Genomic DNA, 14,099 nt, shown 5'->3' with positions numbered 1-14,099 from the left:
TTGGTTGGGTGAAGGGATCTGGGCTGTAGGAGATGCTCCAATCCTCGTCCCCATTGGGGTTGGGTTATTTAGGACCTGAGGATGGTTGTGCACAGGCTTTGCTCCTTGTTCCCCATGGCACCAAGCGCAGGAGGAGGAGGTTTGGTTCAGCTGCCATCAGGAAAAGCACAGGAAAAGAGAATGGGAAATCAAATTCATTTTCCTCACTGGCGCTTTGCCTGGTGGGTGCATCCCATGTTCCAAAGCGATGTCCTCTGGGAAGACAGAGAGGAGACAAACCCCAAATCTGTTCCACGCAGACTCTGATTGTGCCTGAGGATGCAAAGCACATGGGGTACATGGTTCCCATTGCCCCAATACCACCCAGCTCCTCTCCCCACCAGCACCGCCCCGGGCGCTGCATGCCAGGCAGGAGCTGCTCTGCAAACAGGACAGAGCAGTTTTGGTTTCTCCAGCAGTAAATATCACCACGGGCTGGGATCTGCCCAAAGGGAAACCCAGCGCTGGCACCGCCGGGCAGGAATGGGATTTACCAGCATTGGAAGCGTTTCCTTCATGGCTTTGTGAACGGGGGAATGGAGGGGTGCACATAGGGATGTTCCTTCTGGCAATGGCTCTTTCCCTGGCTTGTTCTAATTGGGATTTTATAGGGGCAGAGATGAGGGTGAGGAGATGCCCATGCAGGACCGTGTCTTGGCACGGCACTGACCCCAACCACAGCCATTCCCTTTACCCCCTGCCCCTCCGCATGCTGATGACCCCAAATGTTGTCCCTTTTGCCCCAGGCTGGGTTTGAGCTCAGCAAGGAGCTGTGGCCACTCCCGCCCCAAGCCAAGCACAATGCTTTAATCCAGGGCCCTGCTTAGGGGTCTGGATAAAGATTAGCTGCGAACATTCCCCCTGATTAGGGTTTAATCCCTTTGACATTTCACATCTTCTTAGACCTCATAGGTGAGACCCTGGCAGCTCCAAATCCCTGAGTCCTGGAGGGAGCAGCAGTGAGTGCAGCTTTGGGGACACTCAGAGCAAGCTTCCCCCAGCTCTAGCTTTCAGATCAAGCTGCTTTCATGAATAAATCTCCTTTTTCTGGAAAGGGAATGGCCATAAATAGACAAGAAGGGCAGGAGCTCGCCGTGTATCTGCTGTAAAACCTGCTTTGTGTCACTTTGAGTTGGCTTGAAAGGAGAAGCTCACAACAGCTGTAGCAAAGCAAACTTTATTCCTTGTATAACATACATCCACATTTCCTCTGCCTTCAGGCAAGCTGGATGTCACACAGGGACCCATTTATTTGAGTTCTATGGGTTTTTCTGAACCGGACCCTTGACTGACAGCAGAAGCTGGAGAAATTATAGCCTACATTCACAGATATGTAAGAAAAGTTGGTAAATAAATACATGCACACACACAAATGAACTGTGAGGCTCCACACGTGCATCTGATGAGAGCCAAAATGGAAATTCAGGGCTCAGAAATGTGGGCTTTTCAGACCCTTTGCCCCCTGCCAGGTGGGATTTCATCTCATCGTGCCACCACAGTGACTGCTGTGGGTTTCCTCTGTGGATTTTCAATCCACGAACCCACAGGAGATCCAGGCCACCTTCAGAGGCTGAGTCCCAGTCATTGATGTCCATCATTGGGGTCACCATCAGTCCGGGCTCTCGCAGTTGTCTGTGCTGAACTTCGCTCTGTCCTGCTGACAGGGGAGGAAACAGCCGTGAGGCCCTTCTCAAACCAGAGAGTGCTGTGGGTCTCCCCTACTGGTCAAGGAGAAACTTCATTCCTATATCTCAAGATGAAACTTCTCACAGTGCAGCTCGTACCCATCGCCCCTTCTTTTCTCCTTGCCAAGAGCCTTCATCCTCTTTGCAGCCACACTTTAAGTGCTGACATGCTGTGACAACCCCTCCTGAGCTGAAGCTGCAGTGACCTGAGCTTTCTGCTCTTCAGAGTGAGAAGACTCACATCCTCCAGGTCCCCTTCCCAGGGCAGTCCTCCAGCCTTTGGCTCCTCTCTTACAGCCACGCTCCCATTGGAGAGCCCCTGTCCCACAGGTCTCCCGCTCTCCAGTATTGTGTCTCCATGCCCCATCACTCCCAGCATGATCCGACTGCCCACCCTGGCTGTCATCACACCCTGACCCCATCCTCTGCCCAAGCCCTCCTTACCTGGAGGACTTTGCTGTAGGACAAGGGCGCAAACGAGTCTTCCAAGTAGCGGGTGCCGAATCCCATGATCCTGTTCACAGCCTGGTTGCAGATGCCGGCCACTTTGGCAGTGAGGTGCACCGTGAAGGCAAACTGGATCTCCTGGGGGTTGACGTTGGGTCGGCTGGCCGTCATCTCCCGGCGGACGTAAGCATCAGCCAGGTTCTTGAAGGAGCTGTAGGACATGTCTCTGAAAAACGTCCGCAGCCTCACGTCTTCCCTCACCTGTTGGAGAAGCAAAAGAATTGGGTTCATTGAGGGCAAACAACGCGGTGCGTCAGCCTCCGGTTGACGCCTTTGCATCTCGTGAGCTTTGCAGATGGGAGAGGGCAGGCAGACAGGATCACACCCCGGCGGGGAATTTGAGGGCACCATTTCCTTGATTTCACTCAGTTGTTGCACTGTATCAGAGCAAAGGTTCCCCTGGCCCCATAGGCTCTCACCTGCCTGTCCAGCTCATCTCCAGCTTCCTGCAGCAGGGCCACAATTTCTCTGATGGCTTCATCTGCAGAGAGAGCACAGCCCCACATCACCTCCAGCCCCACATCACCTCCAGCCCCATCCCCAAGCCTCATCCCCAGGTGCTCTCAGGGCAGCACAGCTGCTTTGCCCCCCTAAGGATCCCCCAAGCAGCACACATCACCCTCCATTCCCATAAAAGCCATTTCAGCCTGTAGCCAAGTGCTTTGCCTGGAAGAACTGCCCTCTGCCTTTGGGTTTGTCCCTCCCCAAACCAAGCCCTGATGCCATAAATCCCCCCAGTGGTTCCCTATAGCTCTTTATGTTGCATCCTTGGGACGCAGAGACGAGGCTCTGCACGGGGACAAATCCCACTCCACAGTGTTTTCAGTACCAAAGTGCAGCACTCACCGACCCCATCGGTGCAGGTCGGCCCTGGCAGCCGCTCAGCCCTGCGCTCCCCACTGCCCTGCACGATCAGCCCGACCTCCTCCGAGACCCGCGCATAGTAACCCTCCGGCTGCTCGGCCTCTGCAGGGAGAAGAGCACTGGTCAGAACCAGGGACTGATGGAAAGGCCGGCGCAGACCCCGTTGGCATGGTGCCTGCACCCACCCCAGGTTGTGGGATTGCCTCTCCTGTTGGCGTTTAGGAAGGGGTGAGGATGTAACACAGGCGCTGCTGCCGCGGTGGCTCCCACCCTTCCCTGCAGCAAAGCAAAAGCAGCAGGGGACGGCCCTTGGGTGGTTCCGGATTCAGTGTCTGGTCTCAAATGCAGGTTGAAACTAAACTAGGGTGAACTGTTTTTGCTGCAGGTGCACATAAAATTCTGTGCACAGACAATTGCCTTGGAGCAGCGTGCAGTAACTTGCTGCATCACAAGTCACCATAACGATGCACAGTTGTGCTCCTCACCCAGGGGATCCAATCAGCTCAAGCAAAATTGACCCTTTCCTGGGGCAGCAAGTCAAGATTGGAGCTCCCAAAGCAACAAGAGGGCGATTCTTGTGTAGGATCTGCACTCTCACACCCCAGGCCCTGTTGATGGAGGGCTCTCACCTGTAGGGCTGGATGCAAGGACGTGCCGCAGGGGCAGGCAGCTGGGGCGCTTGGCCCTGGCCCCCACCTCACCACGCTCCTCCTCCACGTTCTTCTTGAAGGAGAAGACCTTCTTGAGGCTGGGTCTCTTCCTGGAGGCTTTGCCCAGTGTAGGGGATGTGCTGGTGTCGGCTCTGGATCTCCTGGGCCCTTCTGTTTTGCTGCTGTAAGGAGTCCTGACATCTTTTTCCTTCACTTTTTGCCCAGCGTTTTCCTTCTGCTCCTCGGGGCTCCTTTTGAAGAGCAGATTTAAGAAGCTCTTCAACCAGGTGCGCTGGGCCTTGCCCTGGGGGGAGCTCTTTGTGCTTTTCCTCTTAGGCTCCAGCTCCTCTTTAAGTTCCTCCCCAGGAGCCGACGCTTTGCTCTCCCCAACCACAGCCTCCTCCAGCCCCAGCTCCTTGGCTGCCTCCTCCTGCTCCTTCTTCAAGCTGTTCTTGGCATGCGAATACTTGCCAAAGTCGCTCTCCGACCTTTGCAGCAGAGCTGCTTTCCTCCCTCGTGCTTTGGCTCCCTCCTGAAGCCTTTCCTTGGCCGCCTGCGTGTTCTCACAGCAGCTCAATGAACGCCTGACGTAGATCTCCAGCACTTTCTTGGCCCCTCTCCTGTCCAGAGAAAGGATGGATCCCGATGGCTGCCATGCCGCGTCCCATCGCTGCTGTTCTGTGGGCACAACCCGCGTTTTGCTGCAGAGGAAAACAACATTTTCAGCCCGGTGTTTGCTTTGCTGAGGACAGAGAGTGGGTGGGATGGCTATGATGGAAACTGCTGCTGTTTTGACTGCAAGCTGAGGGTGTTTGAGGTGTCCAAGGGCGTATCTGCCCTTGGTAAATGATCAACCTCTTTTATAGTGTTTATGGATGTAGGCTGCACGCTTAGGGTTTTATGATGGGGTAAAGACAGTGGTAATGGGAGAAGTGAAACTGCAGAGAGGATGAACTCATCCGGTGCCAAAGGGGCTGCCGGGTTTGCACAGGTGTAACAGGCATATTGCCGTGCTGTGTCTTCCCATCACAACACAGCCCCTAAGCCCAAATCTTCAAGCATCTCCCCTTGAAGCTGCTAAAAAAGCCAACCACAGCAAACAAACAAACAAACAAAACCAAACCAGCCACAGCTGTGCACCTTCCAGAGAGACAGACCCAAACCAGCCTGATTCCACTGCTGAGCAGAGCGCGGGAAGCCAACACCAAAACCTGTGGGCTGAGCCATGCAGAGCATGGAGCTGCTTGCAGGGCTGGGCACACAGAACACACATCTACCCCACACAGCTCGGCCGTTTTCCGGATCAAAAAGACAACCCCAAACCCACCCTTGTGAGCACCATTCGTAACTGCAATCACAGCAAAGCGAACCCCATCCTCCGATTGACTCCCACTGGGAGCATCGTTCTTGATTTGCTCCTTTGCTATTTACCTCTCCATTGGGATCGCTGCTCTTCTGGACGCGTGTGGAGGCCAACTCCTCAGCACTGAGCAAGGGGAGCCCCGGCCCCTCCGGCTTTATACCCGCCTGCTTTATACCTTTTGGGGCCGCTGACTCAGCCCTATTTTTAGCTCTCAGGACGGCACTTCCGCATGGGAACCGCTGTGCGTGAGTTTCAGTAGAAAGGAGAACCATTTCCTTGTGATAACCGGCAGCAAAACAGCGCAAAGCATCCGTGTCACCTGGTGCACCTTGGAACCGGCCATCCCAGCCCGCCGGCTGGTGGTTTTTGTTTGTTTATTTTTATCTCTTGTGGGTCGATGAGCCGTGGAGGTTTTGGTGTGCTGCTTCTGTAGGAAGAAACCGAAGTATCTCAGGGAAATGGGGCCTCAGAGCAGCGGCAGGATCTCCCCACTGCCACCCCAGCAACACTCAGGACATGGGGGGCACATAATGAACATGGCCGGGATGCAACATCCTTGAAACCCCCCTTGGGGCCCTTCAGGCAGCCTCCTTGCCCACCCTCAAACATGAATTGGGACCTTAATCACAGAACAGTAGAATGGTTTGGGTTGGAAGGGACCATAGAGATCACCTGGTTCCAGCCCCCCTGCCTCTCTCACACCTCATCCACCTGTGTCCATTGCCTCCTCCTGCCAGCTGCTGCCTGCCATCCCCATTGCTACTTTGCCATCTGATGGCAATATTTTGCACTGCACCTTGCACGGCGCTGGACACGGATGCATTTGCTGGGTGGTGATCTGTGCAATGACTGGCACGGTGATTTTGGAAAGTCCTGTGGGGTTTCCATGCGAGCAAGTGCTTTGTTTTCTCCAGCTTTCATGGATGACGTGCTGCCCAGAACCATCCTGGATAGGAACAGTCTTTTCTTGATAACTGGTACAGCTCACAATTCAATGTGTCCACAATTATTTCCTTTCAATCTCTTTCTACATTTTCTCTGGGCTGCAATTTCCTACTGCTTGAAGAGAAACAGCCCATTTCCCTCCACCTCTTCTGAACGCTGATGCGTCAGTCTGGTATTGATTAGGAAATACCCAGTTCTGTTTTCCAGGATCCCCACTTGCTGCTGATAAACAACCTATCCAGCAGGAGCTCTAGGGCACCGAGTGGCATGTGACCACAGTGAGTGATAAGAACTTTCACAATCAACTTAGTCTGCTTTTCCCCTTCAACATCCAGCTAACAAACAGCCACATCACTCTGGGAATGGAGCACAGTTTGGCCACCTCTTGTTTGCAGGTCATCCAGGATGAGTCTGTAAAAGATCCCCGTTGGTGGCGGGGCTCTCATGGCTCCACGGGGATCAGCACTGATCAGCATTGATTGAGGGCCTCTTCCAGGCTTTCTCTCTTTGTAGCTGCATTTCTGGATGTAGCCTGAAGATGCCCAAGGCAGTTTATTTAGAGATAACCAAATATAAAGCACATGATCGAGGGTATTGTCCAGTGCCTCTTGAACAACAGCAAGCATAGGGCTTCAGCCACCTCTATGGAGGTCTAGTCCATCCCTAGAGTAAGGGATTGTGTCCATTGTGAACCTCCTCTGGTGCACAGGGTTTGATTTTGAGTGGCCTGGTGTGAAGCCAAGGGTTGGATACAATGATCCTTGTGGGTCTGTTCTACGGCTCTATGATATGGCTGCATTCTGTGGTTTGCCCCAGTCACTGACCCTGGAGGTGTTCCAGAACTTGGAGACGTGGCACTGAGGGTTGTGGTCAATGTGCACAGTGGGGATGGGTCAGTGCTTGGACTCAATGATCTTAATTGTCTTTTCCAACCTTAATGATTCTGTGTTTCTATTTGACTGACCCAAGCAGATGCTGTGTTTTAATTGTAAAGACACCAACCACAAAGATCCCTCTGAACCTTGGGCACAAAAATATCTGCAGTTCAGACCTGAACCAAGACACAGAGGATGGAGGCAGCCCAACATGGGCTGAAAAGAGAGCACAGCCAACGCACGGCACCTGCATGGCTTAATGAACCTCTGCTCCAAGGTGCTGGTGGGCATGGGCACACGGGGGAAGCATGGGACCCCTCCCCACATGCTACCACATGGAGCACAGCCACAGCAGAAATCCCCAGCACCATTCACTCCCTCTTCCCACGTGCACACGTTGAATTCCCCAGTGCAGGTGGCATTTGCTGGGCTGTTTACTGAAAGGGATGGGTTATGTTCCAGGAAAGCAGAGTGTTTATGGCTGTCTCACCTGCATACACTGTGGGAAGAGCAATGGCCGCATTGCCCTGGGACAGACAGACACGAGCTCATCCTAGAAGCTGGGAAGGATTTCTCATGGCACAGCCCATCCTTGCAAAAATGCCATTTGCTTTTTTGCTTTCCGAGATCGCTCCAGAGCACAGCGCAGCTCAAGGAGGGCTGAGTGCACCTGGCAGCTTCCCAAGCTCAGGAGGAAATCCCCATCCAAGTCCAATGGGATCCTTAGTCATCGTTGGAGGAACCGGTGGAAGGCAGCCACACGCACTGCCTGTGTGTGCTGGGGTCACCACCAGCTCCAACAAAGCCAGCTGTGCCAGCCTGGGGAGCCATGGGTTGCTCAGGAGTCACCAGGGCTGCTTCCATGACAAGATGGGGATGGGAAAGCAGTCAGAATAAAGGCACCCATGAGTGTGTATCTATCCCAGGAGTGGCACACGACCAGGATGGGAGCCCCCCTGAGCAGCTTGGCTGATGCTGAGTGACCTCCAGCTTTTGCTCCTAGCAGAAATGTTGGCATCCTTCCCTGCCAGCACATCACCAAGGCTGTGAGGCAGCGCTCCTGTACCCCAACAGAGATCACATTCACTGCTGACCTGTTTCATGTCACATCATTTAGACATATGGTTACACAAAGCGTGATTAAAAGCAGTTAAAACAAGACCCAGTAGAACATCTGTACAGCCTGCAGCTCCAGCCAGGATTCAGACCATCTCTTCAGCACATTCCCACCCCTAATTGCAGCTCCACAGGAGACAGATCACAGTGCTCAGCACATCTGCAGGGTGAGTCCTATAGCAGGTCAAGGCAACATCAGTGCACTGGTGATCCTGCACGTGTGTTCATCTCACTGTAACAACCAAGCAGCCTTTCCCAACAGCTTCGAGGCATCACAGCTTTGGCTCAAGGCAACTTTTGGAATCCAGGACCCCCTCTGCTGCCTTCTGTGCAGGGAGCAGGAGGTGCTGGCACTTCCCAGCAGAGCACAGGTCCCCCTGCACAGCAGTGCACACACAGCCTTCCGTGGTGTCCTGCACTGAAACCTCCAGCAGCTCTTCCCTGAGCTCCTCGTGCTCCATGTTCTCCAGCTGCTCCAGCTTGCTGGATTTCTCCTGGATGATCTCCTCGGGTGTCTTCAGAAATCTGCAAGTCGTTTTTAGTTGTTCTAAGCACCAGGCTTTGAATGCTGGAGCCCCTGCCCTGAGCTGAGCTCTGGAGCTCTTGCTTTGCCCTCAGGATGCACAGAGCTCTCAGTGTTAAAGCAATAAATGGCACATGTCAGCCCAGCACGGTATTTTAAGCCCAGGGTAGTCCCAGGGAAGCAGCCAGCACTGGAAACAGTGGGCTCCCAACTTATTTCCATCTGTTCTGTCCATAGGTGGGCTTCAGATCCACGTCCCCATGCATTACCCCAAATGCACACAGCCAAAACGCTGCAACTTCAGCACAGCTCTGCCCCATCAGAGATCCAGATGCCAACACCTGGAGCCCAGCACCTTTCCATGCCCCATCCACACTGCTTCTCTGATCTTCAGCTCACCTGAACAGCAGCTTCTGCCCCGGTTCCCTTTTGATGATGTTAAGCTTGTAGTAATGTCTGAGCGCTCGGGACATCTTCTCATAGGTCATGTTCATGCGGTTCTGGAAGGAGAAATGAAATCTGGGGCTCTGAGCCAAAGCAAGCACCCATCCCTGGCCTGGATCTGCAGCAGGACCATCAGGGTGGCTGCCATGGCACTGCAAGCCTTGGCACAGCTCTGCAGCCCACATTTGCCTCTGGGCCCACAGGTCCCACGGTTTCTGGGGCTGACACCTCCCTCTTTACCTTGTGGTTCCCCCAGAGATGAGCGAGTCCATGAGGGTTAACGATGCGGAAGAGCTTGGCCTCTTTGTCCTCCCACTTGATGTAGGGCTCATAGCGGCTGTCGGACAGGAGCTGGTAGATGTAATCCCACAGCAGCCTGCAGTCTGAGCACACAGGAGACATGACAGAGCTCCCACTGTGGCTCCAGTGAAGGTCGGTGAGTGTCAGGGCATTAGCAGTTATTATGTATGCATTAAACACGTTATGGGAAGCATAGGTGCAAGAAGAGCCCAGAGCTCACGTTTTATTTCTGCATCTCAAGGCGTCAATGTGAACTACACTTCTTCAAGTGGGGAAACCTGTATTAAATGGGGAGGTTGGTGGCCCTGCATGTGGCAGGGGGGTTGGAGATTCATGATCCTTGAGGTCCCTTCCAACCCTGGCCATTCTGTGATTCTACAATTCCGTGAAACTGAAGCACACACGGATGGAATAAACAGAAAGTGGCAGGAGGGCAGAGGGGATGGAGCACAATCTCATTTCCCCGAGGAACCAGGATGAAAAAAAAATAACATTCACCTGCGATTTTCCCATCCACTGATGCCGATGGGGCTGTAGGAAAAAAGCGGATGGATTCTGCCCCGCAGCTGCCCTCAGTGCTGGGATGGGAGAGGTTCAGGGGCTGATGGAGGCTGTGGGATGGGGGCAGCTCAGTGTGTTCCAGGCAGGGTGAGGGAGCAGTCGGGGCAGCCTCTGCACCACCGTCCATCCCTGAAAGGGAAAACCTCATGCTGCACTGAGGTGGATCCCAGGACATCTTCCAGAGCCCTGAAATAAGCTTTGTTTAGGGACTGTGGGATGGGTTCAGCTGCATGCTGCAGCCAAGGGCAGGCACTGTGCTGCGTGGAAAGGCAGCATGCCCACCATACAGGCATCATGCCCATCATACCTTCCCCTGTGCCCTTGGCCTCTCGGTAGGGTGATTTCAGCAAAGGGCTGTACCTCAGAGCTCTTCTTTGAGTCTTAATGTACTGAAGTAATTCATACAACACATCACCTGTGGGGAAGGAAAGTGAGCTCAGGTGGTTTTGCTGCTTGTATTGCTGCAGTGCTCACAGAGAAAGACTTTCCTCACCATCTCTAAGAACGTGGGGTCTGTAAGAGGTTTTTCCTGGTCTCCAGCACCCACCCATCCCTCCCACAGCAGGCCACAGCCTGGGATAGACCTGGTCCTTGTAATGCCCTTCTGCCTCACCAAACCTGAGCCAGGAGCGCGGAACCTGAAGTCGTCCTTGGTGAGGATGCACAGGGCTTTGCCATTCATTTCAAACTTGCTTTCATCCGTTTGCTGAAGGCAATACTCCCTCTCTGCCCACCTGAGCCAGTGGATGACATCGTCCTTACTCCACAACGAGGGCTGGATTCCTGAAAGTGGTGACAGCCCCTGAAACAGCTCAGTCTGTGTCCCCAAACCCAATGTAGAGGTGCAGTGGTCTCCATCACCACCCTTCCCCTCTATAGGAACCAAAACCCACCCCACTCACTCAGCCTGCCAGGCAGTGCCAGGCCATGCCCCTCATCGCTGTTTGTGTGTCTGCTCCAGGATGAGAGCAAAGCTGCAGCCACTGGGCTGGAAGAGCCGGGCGTCACTTCACCCTGGGGAAAAGAAATTAAATGCATCGATGGAGGGAAATTCCGGGTTGACATGCCCCTGCATTGGACACACCTGCACCAGGGTGAGCTGCCTTCCCCGTGCTGTGACGTGCTCTCTGTGTTCTTGCTCTTGATCCTCACCAGCCCCAGGTTGCCCCAGACAGGAGCCTGAAACCCCCACTCTCTTTTTCCCCTTTTCTTCCTCCATCAGCAGGAGCTCCTCTCCAACATCACCCCTGGTCACGAACCAGCGTGGAGCTCAGGTCCTGCTTGCAGCATCACCCACATCCTGAAATACCACCAGCAGCAAAGTGGATAATGGTTCCCCTTAAAAATCTGTTAATGATTGCTTGGCTTCGCTCTCTGGAAAATTAAGAGTTTTGCCTGCAAGTGCTGTTTTCTGAAGCAGTTGACTCCGAGCAGTTCCATACGCCCTTGGGAAAATTTCTGGGGGGAGAGGGGTAACACAGCCCCCTTAATGGGGTGTGGGGGGGAGCTGAGCCCTAAAGAGACAGCAGAGCCTGGCTGTGGCCTCAGTGCAAAGGTGGTGGCACTGAAGGTGGTGACCCTAAAGCTGATGGATCCTAAAGGTGGAGCATGGGGGACTTAAGCTGAGCCCCAGGGCAGCGGGAGCTGCAGCAGGCAGCATTCAGCCAAAGGCTGAAGGTCACCAGAGTTGGTGACGTGCTTCATCTCCCAACATTGTTGACGGATGACAATGAGGAACTATTGCTGCTGCTTGGTCTCTTGATGAGAAAGATCAGCAAGAGCTGAATCACTCTCAAATTTCATCTTGAAGGGTTTTCCTCACCCGAAGGACAAATGTTAGCGTGTTTTCTGCTGGAGGTGATATCGTGGCTTTGCTGTTGTGTCCAGGATTTGGTTTTAGCAAAGCAAGCAGCTGCATAGAATCACAGGAAGAAACCAGAGCAAATCCAGCAGGATAAACTCTATTTAGAGAGGTTTTGCAGCAATGCAAATTGTGTTTCGGATTCATTCTATGCAATAAGAGACAGGAAGATAAGAGCAAAGGGAATTAGCAGTGCATTTTGCTCCTCACTTCTAAAGGTTTCTAGAGCACAACGACACACTCTTAACACCGGTAACTTTGGCCCTATTTTATCAGAGTCGGTTTGGCGTTGTTTTGATTCCTCCTTCGCTATTTTCGGGCGTGTATCTGAGATGGCATTTACTCGGTTCGCCTCGGAGCCGCAAACCGGGAGGAGAGCTGTGAAAAGGGGCAGCACGGAGCCCGGTGCTCAGCACGACCAACCTCACTGCTCCACTCCGAGAGGGATCCGCTGGAAAAGGGCTCCTCGGGTGCCACAACCTGGGGTGGGCGGCTCTTACCTGCATCCCCGCCGCCCCCCGCCGCTCGGCGCTGCCCCAACGCGGCTCCGGCGCGATCCTTCCGGGAAACGAAATCGAAACGATCGGAGAGCCGGGAGAGACGGGGGGAGTGCCCAGGGCCGTGTACCCTAACCCCCCTTCCCCACACACACACACACATATATACCGGGCCGTGTCCCCGCTGCCCCCGGGGGTTCCCGCTTACTTTCTGACTCCGCCCGCTGCCAGTGCATAAGTCCCCTCCCGGAACACGGCTACAGGCTCAAAGCTTTTAACTTTTTCTACCCTCTACCGGCTCCGGTCTCCACAGAGAACAGCCGAGATGGGGCAACGCTGCGCAAAGCGGGGCGCAAAGCGGGGCGCAAAGCGGGGCGCAAAGCGGGGCGCAAAGCGGGGCGCAAAGCGGGGCGCAAAGCGGGGCGCGCGCCGACCCACGTGCACCACCGACGCGCGCCACCGCCTGAGCCCCGCCCCTTTTCCCGCTAGGCCACGCTCCTTTTGCTAAGCCACGCCCTCATTTGTGCTAGGCCACGCCCCATTCTTCTCTCTTTGCCCCTTCCTTGCCATTGGCCTGCCGCCTCCACGCTCGGGACCAATCAGAGAGCGGAGGAGGCGGGGCGCGGCCTCATTTCCAAATCCCGCCCTCCCGCCGCCTGCAGGAGCGGCGCGGTGGGGATGGCGGTGAGTGCGGCCTGTACGGCCCTGCGCGCAGCGTGCGGGCTGCCCTGCCCTCCTGCTGGCCTGGGGAAGGGGCTGCGGGGTCCTTCGTGGCTTTTCGCGAAGCTTGGGGCTGTTGAGGGCTTTTCTCAGCCTTCGAGGGGCCCGTGCTGCTCCGTTCTGGGCCGTGGGGGTCGGTGCGGGCCTGCTCTGTTCCGTTCCCTCGGGCCGCTGAGGGCGGTTTGGGGTCGCGCGGGTCGCGGCGTTCTGTGGGAGCCCCGCGGGGTCTCAGTGTGGGGCTTAGGGCGCCCATCTACGCGCCTGTGGGGCTCCGTCAGCGCAGGCGGGGGCTGTTATCCCCGAGCCGCGCGTCAGCCCTGCCTCCGTTGCTCGGCACGAGGCCTCGCTGCCCTCGGGTGACGGATCTGCTGTGCCCGATGGCTGCCTGCTCGCAGTGCTGCGCTGTGCGCGTCCCCAGGTGTGTCTGTAGGGTTAGTGCTGCCGTCCCTTTTCTCCCCCTCCTTTCTGGCCCTGTAATGCTTTGAAAGAGCTGCGGTTTGTGCGGGATTTTCCTGTGAAGAGGAGCTGTGGGTGAGAGCTCACCTTGCTGCTGCTGTGGTTTCCCCCTGTCTTTAATCCTGCTTGCTCTGTGCTGCCTTCCTGGTGACCTTAAGCTATTCAGGAAGGGAGGTCAATAATTCTAAGTTAATAATTCAGCATGGGAGATTGAGGACGCATATCTGTAGGATGAATATCACAGATTACTTCGCCAGGGTGGCTACAAACCCTGATCCTGTTGTAGCAGCAGGTTATGCCCCTAAAGAAGAAAGTTCACCTCCTCTCTCCATGGCCTTATCCTCAGCACAGAGTCGCAGTCCTTCCTGCTGGCATTGCTAGCAGTCACACATCAGTTACAGGAAGGGCAGTTAACGGAAAAACACGGTTGTCCCTTTTGAGGTGTGTCCTTATTTACCCCATAGCCTGTCTGAGTGTCACTTGCACTTATGGGTTGTAAATACTTACACCTTTGGTTCATGGAGGTGTTTATAGTCACGTGGGCAGCCAAATTGTGAGTTACAAGGCTCAAAAGCTGCGGGTCAATGTGTAAGCAAGGCTTCTTGCATATGTTATCAGTTATTCTGGGCTTTTGCGTATCTTTACTACAGTTTTCTTTAAGAAAACAATGTCAGTTCAGTAAAATAAACGGAC

General features: G+C 54.5%; 3 protein-coding genes across 10 annotated transcripts in view; 1 reads left to right on the top strand and 2 right to left on the bottom strand.

Annotated features, from left to right (window-relative positions):
- KCTD20 (potassium channel tetramerization domain containing 20) overlaps window positions 1-14,099 on the top strand; it is a 130,722-nt gene that overhangs the window by 99,805 nt on the left and 16,818 nt on the right. Inside the window, exon 1 of one of the 3 annotated variants that reach the window (XM_052698467.1) lies at window positions 12,880-12,914. The exons of 1 other annotated variant lie outside the window; for it this stretch is intronic. Coding sequence is in view for 1 of the 2 variants with exons in the window: in XM_052698464.1 (XP_052554424.1) it covers window positions 13,328-13,368 (41 nt within the window). In the remaining variant the exon portion in view is untranslated. Of the gene's footprint in view, window positions 1-12,879; window positions 12,915-13,312; window positions 13,369-14,099 lie in introns of those variants that run through there. One more of the 3 variants, XM_052698464.1, reaches the window with a different exon arrangement.
- Window positions 1,201-5,473, bottom strand: LOC128088192 (apoptosis facilitator Bcl-2-like protein 14). 2 transcript variants are annotated; one of them, XM_052698473.1, is made up of 6 exons: window positions 5,177-5,473; window positions 3,725-4,446; window positions 3,078-3,197; window positions 2,651-2,712; window positions 2,169-2,432; window positions 1,201-1,696 (listed from the first exon to the last, which is right to left on the bottom strand). In XM_052698473.1, exons 1-6 carry the CDS (start codon window positions 5,182-5,184, stop codon window positions 1,649-1,651), a joined length of 1,224 nt encoding a protein of 407 aa, XP_052554433.1. In that variant the 5' UTR covers window positions 5,185-5,473; the 3' UTR covers window positions 1,201-1,648. The 2 variants fall into 2 exon arrangements, with proteins under 2 accessions (XP_052554433.1, XP_052554434.1); XM_052698474.1 differs by having other exon boundaries at window positions 1,201-1,693; window positions 5,177-5,471.
- ETV7 (ETS variant transcription factor 7) lies at window positions 8,019-13,569 on the bottom strand. Of its 5 annotated transcripts, XM_052698470.1 has the most exons (9): window positions 11,695-12,221; window positions 10,957-11,172; window positions 10,775-10,886; window positions 10,491-10,655; window positions 10,180-10,287; window positions 9,810-10,058; window positions 9,252-9,394; window positions 8,967-9,067; window positions 8,019-8,569 (listed from the first exon to the last, which is right to left on the bottom strand). In XM_052698470.1, exons 2-9 carry the CDS (start codon window positions 11,089-11,091, stop codon window positions 8,317-8,319), a joined length of 1,266 nt encoding a protein of 421 aa, XP_052554430.1. In that variant the 5' UTR covers window positions 11,092-11,172; window positions 11,695-12,221; the 3' UTR covers window positions 8,019-8,316. The 5 variants fall into 5 exon arrangements, with proteins under 5 accessions (XP_052554430.1, XP_052554432.1, XP_052554431.1 ...); XM_052698472.1 differs by lacking the exons at window positions 10,957-11,172; window positions 11,695-12,221 and adding an exon at window positions 13,494-13,569; XM_052698471.1 differs by lacking the exon at window positions 10,957-11,172 and having other exon boundaries at window positions 9,810-10,001; window positions 11,695-12,222.

The sequence above is a fragment of the Tympanuchus pallidicinctus genome, unplaced genomic scaffold (genome assembly GCF_026119805.1).
Source record: "Tympanuchus pallidicinctus isolate F22 unplaced genomic scaffold, pur_lepc_1.0 scaffold32, whole genome shotgun sequence".
NCBI lineage: Eukaryota > Metazoa > Chordata > Aves > Galliformes > Phasianidae > Tympanuchus > Tympanuchus pallidicinctus.
The sequence above is the reverse complement of the archived record's forward strand: the minus strand, read 5'-3'. Positions and strand labels throughout refer to the sequence as shown.

Coding starts and splice junctions, on each gene's coding strand:
- ETV7 (XM_052698468.1), bottom strand. CDS start 11,880: ATGAATCCGAAACACAATTTGCATTGCTGCAAAACCTCTCTAAATAGA. Junction 10,059..10,179: donor GGCCAAGGGCACAGGGGAAG/GTATGATGGGCA, acceptor AGCTTATTTCAG/GGCTCTGGAAGATGTCCTGG. Junction 9,068..9,251: donor ATCTCTGGGGGAACCACAAG/GTAAAGAGGGAG, acceptor TTCTCCTTCCAG/AACCGCATGAACATGACCTA.
- LOC128088192 (XM_052698473.1), bottom strand. Junction 2,713..3,077: donor GACCTGCACCGATGGGGTCG/GTGAGTGCTGCA, acceptor CTCTCTCTGCAG/ATGAAGCCATCAGAGAAATT. Junction 2,433..2,650: donor GAGATGAGCTGGACAGGCAG/GTGAGAGCCTAT, acceptor CTTCTCCAACAG/GTGAGGGAAGACGTGAGGCT.